The sequence below is a fragment of the Gopherus flavomarginatus genome, chromosome 9, assembly GCF_025201925.1.
Source record: "Gopherus flavomarginatus isolate rGopFla2 chromosome 9, rGopFla2.mat.asm, whole genome shotgun sequence".
In the NCBI taxonomy this organism is placed as follows: Eukaryota; Metazoa; Chordata; order Testudines; family Testudinidae; genus Gopherus; species Gopherus flavomarginatus.
In genome coordinates this window covers 2,096,002-2,112,486 of record NC_066625.1, presented here as the reverse complement: position 1 = coordinate 2,112,486, position 16,485 = coordinate 2,096,002, and the positions used below count along the sequence as shown (strand labels likewise).

Here is a 16,485-nt window from a genome sequence, read left to right as displayed (position 1 = left end):
TGAGGTGCCCAGAAGGAGGCCACGAGCAGGTCAGAGGTAACAGTTAATTCAGGAATTGTGACACCGGGGGGAAGGAGGGGGTGTTGTCTCTATCACAGTAGGCCTGATTAGTTGTGATGTGGACACTTGCTCAATGGAGACTGCACTTAGGCACCAACCAATGTCTTACAGACACCAAACAGTTGCTAGAGATAACGAGAAAGCCATCACCAAAATCTGAGCTGCAGCTGAACCCAATGCATGAGAAGCAAAAGATTATTCCTACACCTGAAGGAAGCAGGATGGAGGTTTTTTTTCACAGTGGCTTAGCTGGGCAGGATTGGACTATGGCTGGATGGCAGAGGTTCTCTTCTGCTGTTCTCATCAATGCAGAATGATCTAGCACTAGCTATGTTTAGATCACTGAATATATCACTGTCCGCAATTGCCAAAATAAATTTTTTTACTAAGGAAGTTAGCGATACAAAAATCACTTCAGCTAGAAGCACGGCACAGTTTACAAAAATAAAGTTTAATAGCATCTTACATCTAGATAATCCACTGAATGCTTTTCACAATGAAATGTACAAACCCTGAATCCAAACAGGTAGATCTAGCCAATCACTGTTAAACAGTGCCATTGGCTTCACAGATCTAGTGAGCAAGACAAGACACATTCAGTGTCAGCCAGGTTGACCAGCATCATCTCACAGACCTTTTGAACCTAACTTCAAGTGGAAAAAAAACCAGTTTACTTGTGGGAAAGTGAACAGATGACACTGAGGAATCTTTCTTCAACACAAAATCCTATCCATCTCAATTTACTTTATCAGTGCAAATTCTCCTGTTAGTTTTACTTCCCAGCTGCCTTGGCTTGTGAATAATGGTACACATACACACTTCCGTCTTTCTGTCCAGCCAGAAGACAGGAATCTGTGACTGACCACCTGACCAAAGACCAATTCCCATCAGCATTTGGTGGAAGTAGAGCAGTACATTGGCCTGAAAATAAGTCCCACACTGCAATTGCTCCAGATGTTAGCACAGCTGCTGCAGAGACACCCTTCACTTCGCCTTCAAGGTACCTAAAACCAGGCACAGAACAGTTAGTACTCTGCAGAGTTTCTTCATATAAAATGTCATTACACAAGATTTTAAGGTTTTATTTCAGATTTGTTGAGTGTAAAAGAAATAAAAGTCTTCCACATGGAAAAGCCTCTTAAGGAGAAAAAAACCTATTAGAGCGTAAGCCAATTGTAGGAAACTAAAATATACTGAAATTATAAGTTGTTTTCATTGTATTTGACCAAGAGAGGTAGGAGACAATTGTTAATGTTACCACATTCTAAAGCATCAATCTGCAAACACACAACTGTGTAACTTTTCTTATGCATATAACTGTTTGGAGGATTGGAGACAATGTCTTACTCTCCAGATTTAAGATCTTGGAAAGACAGCAGGTCACCTAGCTCCATATGGCAATCTAATACTAAGTAAATGTACTTACATCTAGAGGTAAGACCCTCAAAAACTGTTTTAAGCATTTACAGTGTTAATTTGTCTAAATTTTCCCAGAGGTTTTGCCTTTGGATTCACAAATTACAGCTTCAGTTACAGAATCTCTCCTCCACAAACATCTTGTGAAAGTAAATAGAGTGTGAAGTCTGCAAGGGAGCAATTCCCTGGCTTGAACACAGGGCTTTCTTATAAAGAGCTCCCTTGTGCACCAGAACACAGGGAGCTCAGAGGTTAGCTCACAGACATGTGCAGGAAGCAGACGGGAAATGGGCAACACCCTCACTGTGATCTGTATATACAAATGTTGAAGTGACTTATCACAACCTCACTATCATCAGCTAGCAAATGGCCCCTCACAGCTTGCCAGCTTTTTGGCTCTCCCATGGACTCCTTTTATCATTTAACGATTCCAGGTCTCTGCTTAAAAAAATAGTCTAAGAAATACATGTGCATTATTCCTGGGATACTTGCCTTCCGCTGTGTCCAGGGGGGAGAGAGAAGAACATTACCCCAGTGCTTCTGGCTGTTTTGGGATTGAACACTCTCATCCGGAATGCAGGGTTTCCACAGGACTCGTTCTCTTTGGCATGTGGGTGACTTAAAACAACAAACAGGAGGCCCTGATTTACAAAGGAAAAATACGTCACTAGAGTGAATGTTAAGAGAAAAACAATAACAAGTTGTTTTTTTCCGATCAATCACTGGTAAATTCTTTCCTGTAATCAGAACCCCATGTCAGCTGACGCTGTAAGCAGTAAGAACTTACCACTCCTGGTATTTATCAAATTAAATACAAACAAATGCAGGAGCTACTGGGAAGCTGGTTGATTAGGATTTATTTGGTGCAGTGGAATGATAGGTCAGTGACACAATGAATTTATGCACTTCTTTTTCAGCTCAGAATAGCTAACATTGAATCAGGATTAACTCACACAGAAAATAAGTTTGTTGGTCTCAATCTAGTCATTAGTCATTTATTCACACAACAAAACTACTGCATAATTAGACATGACTGGGAGCTTCTGCTTAAGGCCAGGCTGAGAGTCAGATCTTGAAGAATTCCCCACTGGTCTGGTGCAAGCCAGTGCTATTAATCCATACATTCATAAGCACTAAATTTACACACCCACAGAATTAAATGTTCAGTGAGATGAATCCCAGTCAAGAATCCTAACAATACAAGTGGGCAGAGCATCCAGGAATCATGGATCTTCCCATTCATTAGCACCTCTGCCATCAGAATTAGAACCAAGACTTCGTACACGAATTTGTGTTTTTAGATCCAGTTCTGAGTGTTTGGGGTATGTATAATTATTAAATAATTATAGCATAATAAGGATGAGGCTGTGCCATCACCGTGGCCGGAGCTAGTCATTAGTAAATTGAGAAAGATTAACTGTGCAATCACACCAATCAATGATAGTTCTAAAACACACACACAAAATGTTTTGGCAGCTGTTTTTGAATCTACTGCAGCGTGTTACTCTTTCGCTTACCAATATATCTGTGAAAAGGACAAGAAATTGAGAAAAGTGATTCAACCTCTTCCCCACAAACGAACTCCTTTTTCCTTTAATTTTCTCAGTGGACCTGAACACAACAGGTCCTTAAATCCAGGAGCCTCTTTTAGACAACTACACCTTTGAACCCCAGCCACGGGCACTCATGGCACAAACAGAATGACACCATTTCACATACATACAGAGTCAGAATAGGCGCGATGGCAGATTGAAGCAGGATAGGAATAACCAACGTGCATCTTTTTCAGAATCTGGCCAGTTTTCAAGTTCCTGCAGAAAATGGAAACAGATAACTTGACTGTTTTATAATCCTCTTATTTGTATTTATTATTTAGACTGCAGTAGCACCAATGAGCAAGGCACAGTCCAAACAAATGACCACTCCAAAAAGGTGGTAGACAACGAGTGAGGGAAAGGGATGCCACATACAAGTGCCCTGAGCAGCACTGGGATGGCAGCACAGCCTGTTAGCTATATGTTTATCTAGATTTATAAAAACGAAATCAGAAAAAAAGTTCTGTTCCAGGCTCTAGGACAACAGATTTAAAAATAACTAACGTAAGGACAAACCAGCAGCAAACTCCACCACATAGGATCTGTAACTAGCTAATACAGCCAAAATCACTATACATCCTCTCCTCCCACTGTATCATCCCACAAGCAACAGTCCCTCCCCAAAAGCCCTAGTGATATAGTGTAATCTCTCAGGAAGCACTTACCAAACAACAAGGCTGTTCACTGCAGTTGTGCCAACCAAAGCGTCTCTAATCCCTTCTACCTCAGCAAAAGCCAGAATGGTTTCTTCTGGGGGCATCAAAGTCTGCCTCTCATTGCTTCTGGGGAGAACATGAACATAAACAGTAGATGGGAAAAAACCCTCAGAATTCAATACACAAGAGAATGGATCACACGCAGCAATATTCCAGAAAGGACAGCATACAATCCCCTCAGCACCACAGATACCACTGCCCAGCCTTTGTGACATCTCCTGAGGGCTCTCCCATCCCCATACTGAAAACACCACAAATATCAGACTGCTCACCTTCCTGCCTCCGAAACTGAGATTATTTCGATTTGCTGGTCTTGAAGCGTCCCACTAGTACTGACTAGCCTCCTGTTTCTCAGACCAAGAACAGCTTTTATGTTCCCGGTTTTCACTAGTGACTGCTTTAAGGAGCCGTCTTCAGAAGAACAAAGCAAGAGCCTAAACCAAATCAGAACAGAAAGCTACATCAAAATGAAAGCGAGGGAAATGGAACCCAAATCTGGCCTTCTGTAGCACACAGAAACGACTGTGTTTCGAAGTGGTCATACCTGCACCAATGGGAGGAAATAAGGAGTAAGAGAATCCATGTAGATAGTTGATTTTTGCCTTTACTCAGATATTTTCAAAAATGCTTTAATATTTGCAAAATTGCTTAAAACTGACATATCAGTAAGAGACTACTTCAGCCTCTGGGCAAGAGAAGAGGGTCAAGTAACACAAAATTATCTGCAGTCAAGCTGGAGAAATCAGGTTGGAAATGTTCAATCTGCAATAAAAACCACACAGCCAGAAACATTCACCTTATTTCTCCAATCTCCAGATCTCCCAAAGCAACACACACAAGATTACAGACATCTGGCAAGGGAACAATTTGTATTACTGGAATCTGTAAAGGCAAAGGACATGGATTTAGTTACGGACACCCATAAGCTCCTTCTCAGTTTGACTTTCTCCCCATTATCAAGAAAAGACTGCTGTTTGCAGGATCATGACTTATTTTCTCAGTCTTCAAAAGAAATAGTTAGATACAGCAAAGAATCAACAATCATCAAATCTGTCCTTAACGTAAACAAAGAGGCAATGATCTTTGGGGAGATAAGAGGAGACGTCAAAAGTTGTTGAGGAGTTTAAGGACATAAAGAGGACACCAAGAAGTCATGTTGCTATACAATCAACATCCAGTATGTGGAGATCTTTACAATTGTAAAGAACTAAAATTTAATATGAAATTGAATTGTTCAAAATATTTGTCCCAAATTCTTACCTGGTGCAAATCCAGTTGCTTAGCTGACTTCAATCGAGCTACACCGACATGTGCCAGCTAAGGATCTGGCCCACTAGGTGTAAGAAAATGTACATTCCCACTTGTGAGTCTACAGGTTGTGTGTGTCTTCGGAAGTGACCCACTACTACTAGAAAACTGCCCCAAAGTGAAGAAGAAACGTCTGTGTACTCTACCTCTGTAAGGTGCCAGGTGTACGCCTTTCTCCACTGGTTGGAAGCCAGAGGTTTCCACAAGGAAATGGAAGTCTCACAAGCAGTTATGATACACAGCTCTGTGCAGCCAGCTGATTCCCACCAGACAGCGCTCACATCCACAGCACAAGAACTTGAGGGGTTCTGCTCAAAACAAAACAGTGTTGAAGTTATTCCAACTATGGATATTCAGCCTGGAGATTCAGGTTAACTCTTGCATGAAATCACTTCCAGAGTGCCAGTGTGATAGAGATTTGGAGTTGCGGGTTAGTGCCTTAGATTTTGACCTCGGAGTCCTGGCTCCCAATGCTAGTTAGGCCACAAGGAAAATGAGTTTGGTGGTTTCGTCCTAGATGTAATGGATATCTATCCATCCATCCACGGCACAAAACCACCTGCCATTTGTACACAACAGAGAGTCTGCAAAGGTGGATCCAAGACCTGAAACACAGGTGGCATCAGGGCTGAGGCAGAGTAGCCAAGCTGTCTGATGAAGCTTGCACAGCACCTGCTTGTACTCAGTACTGCTATCTGCCTCCTTTTCACAGGCGGGAGGGGAGAGGCTACAGATAACACAGATCACATAGGGTCACTGGAAACAAGGTTTAATTTTAAACAGGCGGCAGCATTTTTTTTTGTCCCTGTAAAGAAACATTTTGATCCAACTTCATTACTTTTGGTTGGCTGTGCAGGGTTTGGTGCAAGGCCTAGAAATGAACCAACTTCTGCAAGTGCCACTGGAGCTTCAGAGTTCAGAGGACTTCTCCACAGCTGTCACTCCCCTGCCCCCCAACTGTTCTCTACCCCCTACAAGACATAAAAGGCAAGGGGGACAGAGGAGAGACCATGTGAAAGGGAGATCTGATGGCTCAGCTGTGCAAACAACCCCAGGCCATGTTTGCCTCACTTCTGGAACACAAATGCCTCAAAGGCCAAACTCAGCTCCAAGCAGGCATGAATGTCAGCATGCTCTGGACCTAACATGACTGATCCAACTAACCTTCAGAGACGGAGGGAGGAGGACATGAGAACAATGAAACACTGCCGCCAGCCACAGTCTGCAACGCTTGGGGAAGCAGGAATCAGGCAACCATTTTCCCTGAGGCTGAACAGCAGTGTCTGCGTTCTGTCTGTTGATACATTTGCAGTTGTTGAGACACTTCACTGTTTGGGATTTTTGTGTGCATTTGCTCTTCAGTTATACACAGATGCACTGGAGTTTGACTCAAGCTCTCTAGTTGCTTTTTGTGAAAGACCAAGAGGGGACTGGCTGATTATGGGCAGAGTCTATTTTTTTTTTACTAGTCTATTTTGTTTTACATCGTTTACATTTGTTTTATTGTGCTTTTATTTAGACTTCAGATAAACACATTTTAAAAGTCTCAGTAAATAAAGAAATACTTTTTTATTTAAAAACTCCATTTGTGGATGTAACTCAAAATATTATTCCCCAACCTTTAGCTTTGAGGCCAGTTGCAAGCTCCTGTCTCTCAGGTTGTCACTCAGTGCCACGGCCAACTGCTCGGCTGTCAGTTTGTTCTGGACAAACAAAAAGCACGGACTGATTAAATACAATTTCAACAAATTATGCTCCATATGTATCAGTGCGTGTACAAAAGAGTGCGCTCGACGTCAGATTGCTGGACAGCAGCTTTAAGATCACTTTTGTACTAATACATTTTGGAAAACAAGAGTTTATCTCCCTCTCTGAATTTTCTTTATACCCACCTCCAAACCTCCAACCTCTTGTCTTTTAAAAACATCACTTTTCTAATGCTTTGACGCTACTCTGTCTCCTTATTATTAGTAGCTCCTTTGCCACTCTTGCAAATACAGAGTGGATCTCTTTCTAAAAAGGAGGTTTTGTCTACTTTCCTCTGCTCCCAATTTATTTTGTTCTTATTTTATAACTAACTAAATTTCTGGGAAATTTAAGTTAGAGACTCTACCACAATAACCAAGAAAAACTCATTAGAATCTGCAAAATACTTGAAAATTCAACCTGTACTTTCTTCTTTATTTTTAATTGTGATGGTTACTTTTAGTGTTTGTTTTCCCACCCACCCACCCACACACTCTTCTCATAATACTACTTTACCCCAAAGAACAGATCCCTCTCCAACCTCCTGGTTGTTGGAGGTAGGTATAAAGAGTAACCGTGTTTTGTTGACCACACCTCTGGGTATAGTTACGCCTTCCTTTCTCCACTCCCATCTATTACACTGACTGTTTTGTTCTCTATTGCTGTCCTTACAGAGTTCCGGCCAAGAGCCTTTCCTAAGGCAGGTCGGCTTTGACAAGGGGCCCAAGAAACATTCTGTTCACTGGCGTGGTTAGAATTTACCTCCCATAACTAGCAGCAAAGTCCACAGTTCAAGTTTAAGCAAGAGGGATTTTGAAGGATTTGCTCTGCTGCAAGGCTGAGATGGCCTGGACAAACTCAAACATTTACAAACAGGCAGCTAAGGGAAACCACTGCCTCTGGCTGTACACAGAGCTAGCATGCAGGAAGGCCTTGTCCCTGAACCTGAACAGATTTTGGGAAAGATGGCTCACAGATAGAACCACTGCCCTGATGCTCCCTGCCAGGGAGTCTCTGCTTTTACCTCTGCACTGCAGCACTCCTTGGAACCGCTCCCTGATTGCTGATACTCTTTGAGGGTGACAGCTTCATCAGACCTACAGTCAGATCCTGTTCTGCAGCTATCAGAGTGCAATGCACCTGTGGAGTTATTATACTCCCTCCCATCCACGACAAGACTGGCTGGTTCTTTGAAGAGATTTGTTTTCACTTGCAAAGGAAGTACAGAAAATGTGTCAGGCAAGGTCTCATTGTGTACCAGTGACAGGATAGCTGGGGTTGCACCCAGGACAGGGAAAGCAGGCGTGTGAATCTGTGATTCCAGCTGGTTGATCGCACCAGCTGAGACAGTACTTGCCGGAGTTAGCAGTAATTCCCTTGGAGAAAGCTCCTTCTTGTGCAACTGCCCTTCTAAGTGAGGCTGTTTAGGTGACATAGTCTTTGAAGGAGAAATAAAGCTATTTTCTACACTCTTCCCTTCTGTATTCACTTGTTTACGTCTCATGTCCCCTAAAGTCACAGTGTCTCCAGCATTCTGGAGCCAGTGTTCAGACCCTGAAGGAACAAAGGGCTCCAGCTGTTTCACTGTGCAGGATTGTAGTTTCTCAAATTTAAGGAGCTCAAACTCCTCATCGGGTAAATGAAAGTCTTTGATGTCCAGCTTCGAGGGCAGCCACTTGACACTGAGCATCTCATTCTGGAAGTGAAAGGGCGGATCGAAGGCCATAGGATCCAGACCAAGATGGTCAAGAGGAGTTGGACCTTCCAAGTCCATCTGTTGACTGCGCCCTCTTTTACCTAGAAATAGGAAAGCAAGATAGTACAGAACTGAGAACGTAGAAGAGAGACGGTCACATCGTTGCACAAATACTCAGCAAACATGCAATTCTCTTCTCTCATTTAATTTAATGTATTAAAACAAAGCCTCTGTCTACTTTCCAATAGAAGTAAGATTTTCTCAGAAACACATTTTGGGGCAATTACTGCACTTCTTGACGCTGCTAGAACTGACTGCACGGCTAGCTATTTGGTTAAACATGCTCCCTCCCCCCGACGATTTTTGTTTCCAGACTTTTGATTGTAAGTTTCCAGGGCCAAGGGCTATCTTCATCTGTGCCTTAGACAGTGCCAAGCACTTTGTAAGCACTTTAAGCACTGTTGATGCCCGGATACTATGGTGACTGGTGTCCTAAAAAACTAAGAGAGGGGCACATCTGTGCAAATCCCATCCTTGCACGCATGCACTGAGTACTGTAAGCACGTGACTCATGCACACCTTGTTCCTGGGCCAAGTGTTTTCCGCACAGTTCCCCAGCCATTTCTTCTTATCTGTTTCACAACAGTGAGCAACCAAGGCCAAGCATGGGAGGAGAAGCTTAAGGATCATAGAAGGCCCAGAAAATGAGCTTTTGGGGTATTTATTTGCTGGAAATGCTTTCCTCAAATTTTCTGAATCTAAAATATGGAAAACAAGAGAGGCCATATCTGCAGGAGGATCAACCACAAAAAGGTACTTTAGAAAAAGGTACTTCAGCCAGCAAGAATACAGGACATTTAGGTAGCAAAAAAAAGCAGGAAGGGAAGTTTAAGGAAAAAAAGAACCAAGGCCAGGCTAAGGAAATACTGGAGCAAGGGTACTAGCCCTCTATGGTCTTTCCCTCTCCCCAAAACTTAAGTTCTAGCTTTAGGGAGCTCTGATTTTTCCAAGCAACAGTTCTGTCAGGTACCTTTAGATCCTTGCCTCACTTTACGTTTCACAGAGGAACTTGGGAGATCGTGCTGAGGTAGAGAGTCTTTAACTGTTGGCAGCTGCTCAGCCCTGCAGACTTTCCGGACACACTGATTCTTAATGTGTCCCATTGGCTGTTTATCAGCCTGACTCACGTTTACATTGGCTTCCAGATCTCGTGTGGGGCTGGGGAAAGCTTCATCCCATGGATTTAAGAAATTATTTCCTTGGAGTGAATTTTGAATCCGTTCTAATGGAGGCTGATGGCATTTGCTGAATGTTTGGCTTCCATTGGGAAGATCAGCCTCAGTTGGCCATAGAACATCCGTCATTTCCGCTTCTGGGGCCTCACCAGCTGCAGGAACGAGCACCCTTGTTTTGCGTATAGGTGACCTCTCAGGGTCACCCTCACAGTTTTCTTTTTCATGGTGAGAATCATTTGACAAGAGATGACTGTTTTCCTTTAGCATTGTGAGATCTGATGTCTCAGGACATGCTTGTGACCCATTCAGTGCAGGTCTGCAGGTAGAACCCCATCTGCCCCTTCCTCTCCTCCAGGATTTTCCCTTAGCTTGTTTCGTACTAATAACAGTCTTCTGAGAAAGAGAACCACTGGAGGTGCTCCTCTCATCTGAGAGAGGGAGAGATTTCTGAGAACTACTTGAACTCACTGGGTCACTCTCTGCACCTAGAAAAGGGAACGGAGTGCCTCTTGCCTGCACGACACTCCTGGCAGTTTCTTGGTAGAGCTGATCTGAATTTGAATTTACCTGCTTTTGTCTACTTCGCAGCCCTTTCCTGCTCCTGCCCAACTGGCTGAGAATGACAGCCTCCAGGTCTACTTTCCTCTGGCAATTAGACATACGCCGAGTTGTCCTAACATAATATTCTACAGGAAAGAGAAGTCCTTCAATCATTGTGCAAGAGCTCAGTGCGCTTTCTGCTGCAGGAGGGGTCTTCTCTAGAACAGGAGACCCTGCTTCAGTCTGAGCCTCTGGATTCCTCAAAGGTTCTTCAACGTTATCCAGAAGAGAGTCAGTGTTCAGAGGTCTTGAGCTATTGGTCTCATTGTGGTTTCTTTCTTTATAGGGTCTGCTTTCACTAGTGCTAGGGTTGCTTCTGCCTGCCGGGGATGATTGATTATTTGTAGTTAAATCCGAGGCCCTACACAACTCTTCCCGATCCATTTGGTTTTCTATACAGGCAAGTTCTTTTCCTGTATTCTCAATGTTTTCAAGTGAAACAGGGATATCACTCACTAACCACTGGGGCAGTGGCTCACAGCTATCACAGATGTCCTCAGCACATGGAGACACAGGCTGCTGAACGTTATTGCCACCCATCGACATGTCTGAAAATGGTTTGGGGACACTCAAAAATACATTTTCTTCAGGCATTTCCTGCAAATCTCCTACCTGTGGATCTTGAGGCGTTAAACCTTTTTCTTCCCTCACAATAACTGGCCTGGGGGCCTTCTGAATTTTATTCTTGGGGTTTGAGATGGTGTTTCTCCCCTTGAATACTGGTGACCCAGGATCCTCTGTACTGGCCATTTCATTTTCCAGTGTTTCCCCAGCACTGATTGGTGGCACTTCACAAGTTGATTCTCTCCCCTCTGAGACCGAAGTTATTCTACTCCTTGGCAGTTGGTTTTGTTTCTCCTCAAGAACAGATCTCATGAGGCCAGAGAGGGTATTTTCTGAGTCACTATTTGTGCTTTCTGCCAATGAATTTTCCTGCAAGTTAACTTCACTGTTGAAGAATTCAGGCTCAAGTTTAAACGTGACAGACATTTTTTTTTCAGTGCCCGAGTCAGAACAGGTATTGGTCTGTAATCTACATGTTCCAGGTCTATCGCCACCATTGGGAGACTGTTTATCCATCAGTTCTGTGGAGACAAATGCAATTAGCATTCCCCAAGAAAAGTCCCACTAAGACAGGAGGCAACAAAGCAGAACCAGAGACAATTTTACAAAAATGGCAAACGAAGGGTTCTGCAAAAATTATTCCACCGACATTTTATATTTCAGCCAAGAAAATTAAGCAGACACACCATATGATGCTCAGTTTACTAAGCATACACCAAATTAATACATGCTTAATAAGCAATGATGCTTCTAGAAACTAGGTGGTACAATGTGTTAATCTACTGGTCTTTCATCTCTGAAGACCTTTCTTGTGCCTGAAAAGGAACTGAGATGGATAGTTTCATCCTTATGACCATCAGGGAAGCACAAACTCACCAGCACAAATAGAAGACTCTGCCCAACACTAGAACAGAGGCGGTAACACCAGGCTCAAGGAGCACTGGCAAATGGGGGTAGGACTGTAATTAGGGATGATCGTGTGGGTCATGATTTAGGGGTATTGTCAGAGCCACATATTGTGTGCCAAGGGGTAAGGCAATAATTGAATAAAAGGGACAATTCAAGTCAGAATTTTCATGAGTGTTAGCAGAGCTGGGAAGCATCCTAGGACTGTGGTATCACATTGTGCCATAGGTCAGGACTGAGGTGATTAGGCAGAAGTAGGTGGTAAATCAGAGTTGGCACCTAGTCTTGACAGGCAACACATACTATACTATATTATACTACTTCTATACTATACTGAACTGTAGTGTGGGATCACACAGCTCTATTCATAAGGACAAAAGGTTAAAGAAAGAAATAATCACATCTCAACAGGTTATATTTTGAACTGTTACCTGTGGTGGTATTCTCCGTTTCCTCTTGCCTAAGCAATTGATTTTGTTCTGCAACAGTCTTCTTAACATAATTTTTAACCCTCTCAGCTCTTTGTGCACGCTGTTAAAACAACAACAAATCAATGACTCAGCATTTCATTGTCTGCAGTTTTTTGCTTTTTTTAAGAATAAGCTTCATCTCCCAAAATCTGAGCATCTTTCACCAAATTTATCATTCAGAAACACAAGAGTCAGGCAAACTTAATAATTCAGGGTTAAACTATGGTGCTTACCTACCTGTAACCTGTTGAATGTTTTGCTGTATTCTCTTTTCAGGAAGGCTAACTTTTCTTTCAGCTAGAAAACAAAGATGACACATCACAGATATTACACAATGCCTACAGTAAGTAAAAACTGAACCAAGGCCTAGAATTGTGCAGTGACATTTTAAACCTAGAAAATTCATACACCCAATTCATACACACTCAAGCATCCTGAGAAATATTAAGGCTTCATTGCTCAAGACCACTGCTTAGTTCTCAGGCCTCTGTCCCAATCTTTTTATTCACTACTCTGACCATGTGAAACCATCTTCAAATCCCTCTGCTAGCCTCCTCTTGCCTCCCATACCAAGCCCTATCTTTTTATCCTTACCTACAAGGCCCTGGACAATGCCATTTCTGCCTGTATACCTTCTTCCTCAACACTCCATCTCATCTGAAACCTTTGCCTTTTCTTGCCTTCAGGTCTTTCTCCATCCCACACCTTCTACTTGGAACTCTCTCCCATTCTGAGTGCCAAAGGGCATCCTTCTCTATTAAAAGCAGCAAAGAGTCCTGTGGCACTTTATAGACTAACAGATGTTTTGGAGCATGAGCTTTCGTGGGTGAATACCCACTTTGTCGGATGCATGCATATTCACCCACGAAAGCTCATGCTCCAAAACGTCTGTTAGTCTAAGGTGCCACAGGACTCTTTGCTGCTTTTACAGATCCAGACTAACACGGCTACCCTCTGATACTTCTCTATTAAAATACCCCTTTACAAGCAACTGCTTCTGTGAGGTATTTCAGCAATATGCCATTGTGCACTGTAGAGATGCTGTAGTAACTCACAATTGAGATCTGAATTGTTCCATTATAAGGCTGATTTTTACATATCCAATCGCTCAACTTTACCAGAATTAACAAATCCATCTAAAAATGGCCCTGCAAGGTCCAATGGAAGGGTAGAAGTTTCCTGGGAAGCTTGAGGACTGACTGAGGTATTCACAAGATAACAGAGATCCAAAAATGAGGTGGGCCAACTTTCTGAAATATTTCCTAATACTGTTTGCCTCTTCACAGCTCAAAACCAGCGTGAGCTAGAAGTGCCAAATTTGATTTGTTGAGCTGGTCTCTTTAATAATGGAGAAACCTTCTGTCCTTCTTCTTAGCCCCCGTGCCCACACAATACAAAGGCTTGGGCTCCAGAGTTTTCAAACTCTGAACCAGCCAGAATGGCAGCCTCTGAAACTGTCAGATGTAGTTCCAAGCATCCTAAGGCTCATGTTAGAATTGCCACATCATGTGCACCTTAGGATGTCCTTTGCCCAGGCTGCAAGCAAATTTCACATAAATATTTTCCCATGTTAAGCCATAATGGGCTTAAATTGCCAATGGGCTTAAACTGCAGCAAGGGTGGTTTAGGCTGGACATTAGGAAAAACTTCCCATCAGGGTGGTTAAGCACTGGAATAAAGCGCCCAGGGAGGTTGTGGAATCTTCATAACTGGAGATTTTTAAGAGCAGGTTAGACAAACACCTGTCAGGGAAGGTCTAGATAATAGTTAGTCCTGCCATGAGTGCCAGGGGCTGGACTAGATGATCTCTCAAGGTCCCTTCCAATCCTACAATTCTATGATAATTCTGCTGTGCTTTGCTTCACTCATTCATTGAAAACTACCACATTAGTAGTTCACAGACATCCAGAATAAGGCACATACCCTTTAGAAACCTGTAATGGGTATCAAAGCATCTCATGGTTACATGCAGTGTTGTAGCCTTGTCGGTCCCAGTATACGAGACACAAGGTGGATGAGCTCTGACCAACAGAAGTTGGTCTAATAAAAGATATTATCTTCCTCACTTTGTCTCTCTATGAAAGTAACTTTGGCATTTAGATACATTTTAAATTTAAGGAAATCATACAGAAAAAAAATTGTAACCAGCAGTTAAGGTAGAAAATAGTGATTATAATTACTTGTTGGGGAGAGGGGGGAGCCCTTAATAGTGTAGTTTTCTCACAATAACACAAGTGGGAGAAAGTCTGGGGAGTCAGAGTTACAGTTACACTTGGTCGATCATTAAAATATACAATAATGCACAAATTAGATCAACTAAATAACCTTAATACAGCCCACGGTAAAACCAAGAGACAATCCTCTCCTCCAATAACACAATCTACATTGACTCTAAAAACTGAGACGTGATCTGACTAAATTGGCTTATTTGTGTTGACAGGCTAATTGGACTCCAACAATACAGTGGGAGCCAAACTGTGTTGTCATATTATGAGACTTATCATGGACACTTCTTTAACATATCTGGGGCTGTGGACCTCAAGGTCTGGAACCAAAGTTAGGCAGCTTACAGGGAAGTAAGATAACATATATGTACAAATCTGAAGCCACGCACTCCAGTTCCTTGACTCCACAGGCAAACATACATAGAGCATACTTAAGATTTACTAAAGAGCTCATCAAAATGTCTCTCTTACAAGTAACCTGTATAGTTAGTATAGTATTAGGAACACAGGAAATTTTTTTTTTTTTTACAGTCTATTAGTTTTATTTATGCATTTCTCTAAAGATGAATAAGCCTTTACCTCATTACCCTTATCTGTTGAACACTTAGAAAGTAAACATCTGTAAATATGGTACAGTATTCAGTATCCTTAGTTATAGGCACGTATGCCTTTGAGGAACAGTGTGAGGCAATTTCCCCCAGTATCAACCATGTCAAATAGCAGTTTTACAACTATACAGTATTTTCTGGATAATTGTATGTGCACTTTTTTGAGCACCAAATGATCTCTTTTTAGATATTCTTTGGGCAGAAGATTTTAGTAGGCCCTTAAATGGTTTCCTGCTTTCTAATAATTTGGATATTTTATTCCTCTTTCAGCATAAAAATATCCTGGAATCATCAGCCTTTCCTGTACATGTGTTTTCTGAAAAATTATCAAGAGTCTCTTACTTAACTACTGATTATTATTAACAATAACTTCTGCAGCAAGGGTGGTTTAGGCTGGACATTAGGAAAAACTTCCCATCAGGGTGGTTAAGCACTGGAATAAAGTGCCCAGGGAGGTTGTGGAATCTCCGTAACTGGAGACTTTTAAGAGCAGGTTAGACAAACACTGTCAGGGATGGTCTAGACAATACTTACTCCTGCTATGAGTGCGGGGCAAATTTTTATATGTGCTTGAGAATCAAATATCTATCTATAGGAAGTACAGTTTTAACAATCAGGGCCATCAGCCTGGGACCCATCCATATTTGTATCTTGCTCTCTGTGATTTAGGGCCAAACCATGCTCCCTTTTAAGTCAATGTGTCTGCCCAGGCAAGTGGGACTGGTCCATACACCAGAAGGTTATAAGACCAGCCAGACTGGGTCAGACCAAGGGTCCATCTAGCCCAGTATCCTGTCTGCTGACAGTGCCAGGTGCCCCAGAGGGAATGAACAGAGCAGGGAATCACCAAGTGACCCATCCCGTCACCCATTCCCAGCTTCTGGCAAACAGGCTCGGGACCCCATCCGTTCCCTGCCCAGCCTGGCTAACAGCCATCGAGGGACCGATCCTCCAGGAACTGAGCGAGTTCTCCTGCGGGCGGGGCCAGCCTCTCCCCCGGGCACACAACCGACTCCGAAAACCTGGACAGAGCGTCACTGCTCGAGGGCCGCGCCACGGACACCACCGCAGCCAGAGCAGCGCCCGCACCTTTTCCTTCTCCTGCCAGGTAAGCGCCTGTCCCGCGGGGGGCCCGTCCATGGCGAGCATCTCCGGACCCAGCCGCAGGCGCGGGGCGCGGCACCGAGCGCCTCCGACTGCGGGGAGCGAACGGGCCTCAGCGGCCGCAGACCCACGGCCGGGCCGGGCTCCGCTCGCCCCCCGCCCCAGCAGCTCCCGACGCGCCTCAGCCACCCATCCCCGGAGGCGCTACACCAGGCAGGCAGGTGAGCGCGCGCCAG

General features: G+C 43.3%; 1 protein-coding gene across 2 annotated transcripts; it reads right to left on the bottom strand.

Annotated features, from left to right (window-relative positions):
* Window positions 1–495: 495 nt before the first annotated feature.
* Window positions 496–16,301, bottom strand: PALB2 (partner and localizer of BRCA2). 2 transcript variants are annotated; one of them, XM_050968549.1, is made up of 13 exons: window positions 16,235–16,301; window positions 12,550–12,609; window positions 12,274–12,373; window positions 9,568–11,457; window positions 7,866–8,638; window positions 6,715–6,798; window positions 5,242–5,403; window positions 4,584–4,669; window positions 4,060–4,221; window positions 3,737–3,853; window positions 3,200–3,287; window positions 1,969–2,117; window positions 496–1,064 (listed from the first exon to the last, which is right to left on the bottom strand). In XM_050968549.1, exons 1-13 carry the CDS (start codon window positions 16,292–16,294, stop codon window positions 833–835), a joined length of 3,963 nt encoding a protein of 1,320 aa, XP_050824506.1. In that variant the 5' UTR covers window positions 16,295–16,301; the 3' UTR covers window positions 496–832. The 2 variants fall into 2 exon arrangements, with proteins under 2 accessions (XP_050824506.1, XP_050824507.1); XM_050968550.1 differs by having other exon boundaries at window positions 3,737–3,850.
* Between the last annotated feature and the right edge of the window lie 184 nt (window positions 16,302–16,485).

What these genes read in the sequence shown, in the direction of transcription:
- PALB2 (XM_050968549.1), bottom strand. Translation starts at nt 16,294, where the DNA reads ATGCTCGCCATGGACGGGCCCCCCGCGGGACAGGCGCTTACCTGGCAG. An exon ending in AGGAGTGCTGCAGTGCAGAG is followed by an intron (nt 6,799 to 7,865) that starts GTAAAAGCAGAG and finishes TTGTTTGTCCAG; the next exon opens with AACAAACTGACAGCCGAGCA. An exon ending in TCAGTTTCGGAGGCAGGAAG is followed by an intron (nt 3,854 to 4,059) that starts GTGAGCAGTCTG and finishes TGTTCTCCCCAG; the next exon opens with AAGCAATGAGAGGCAGACTT.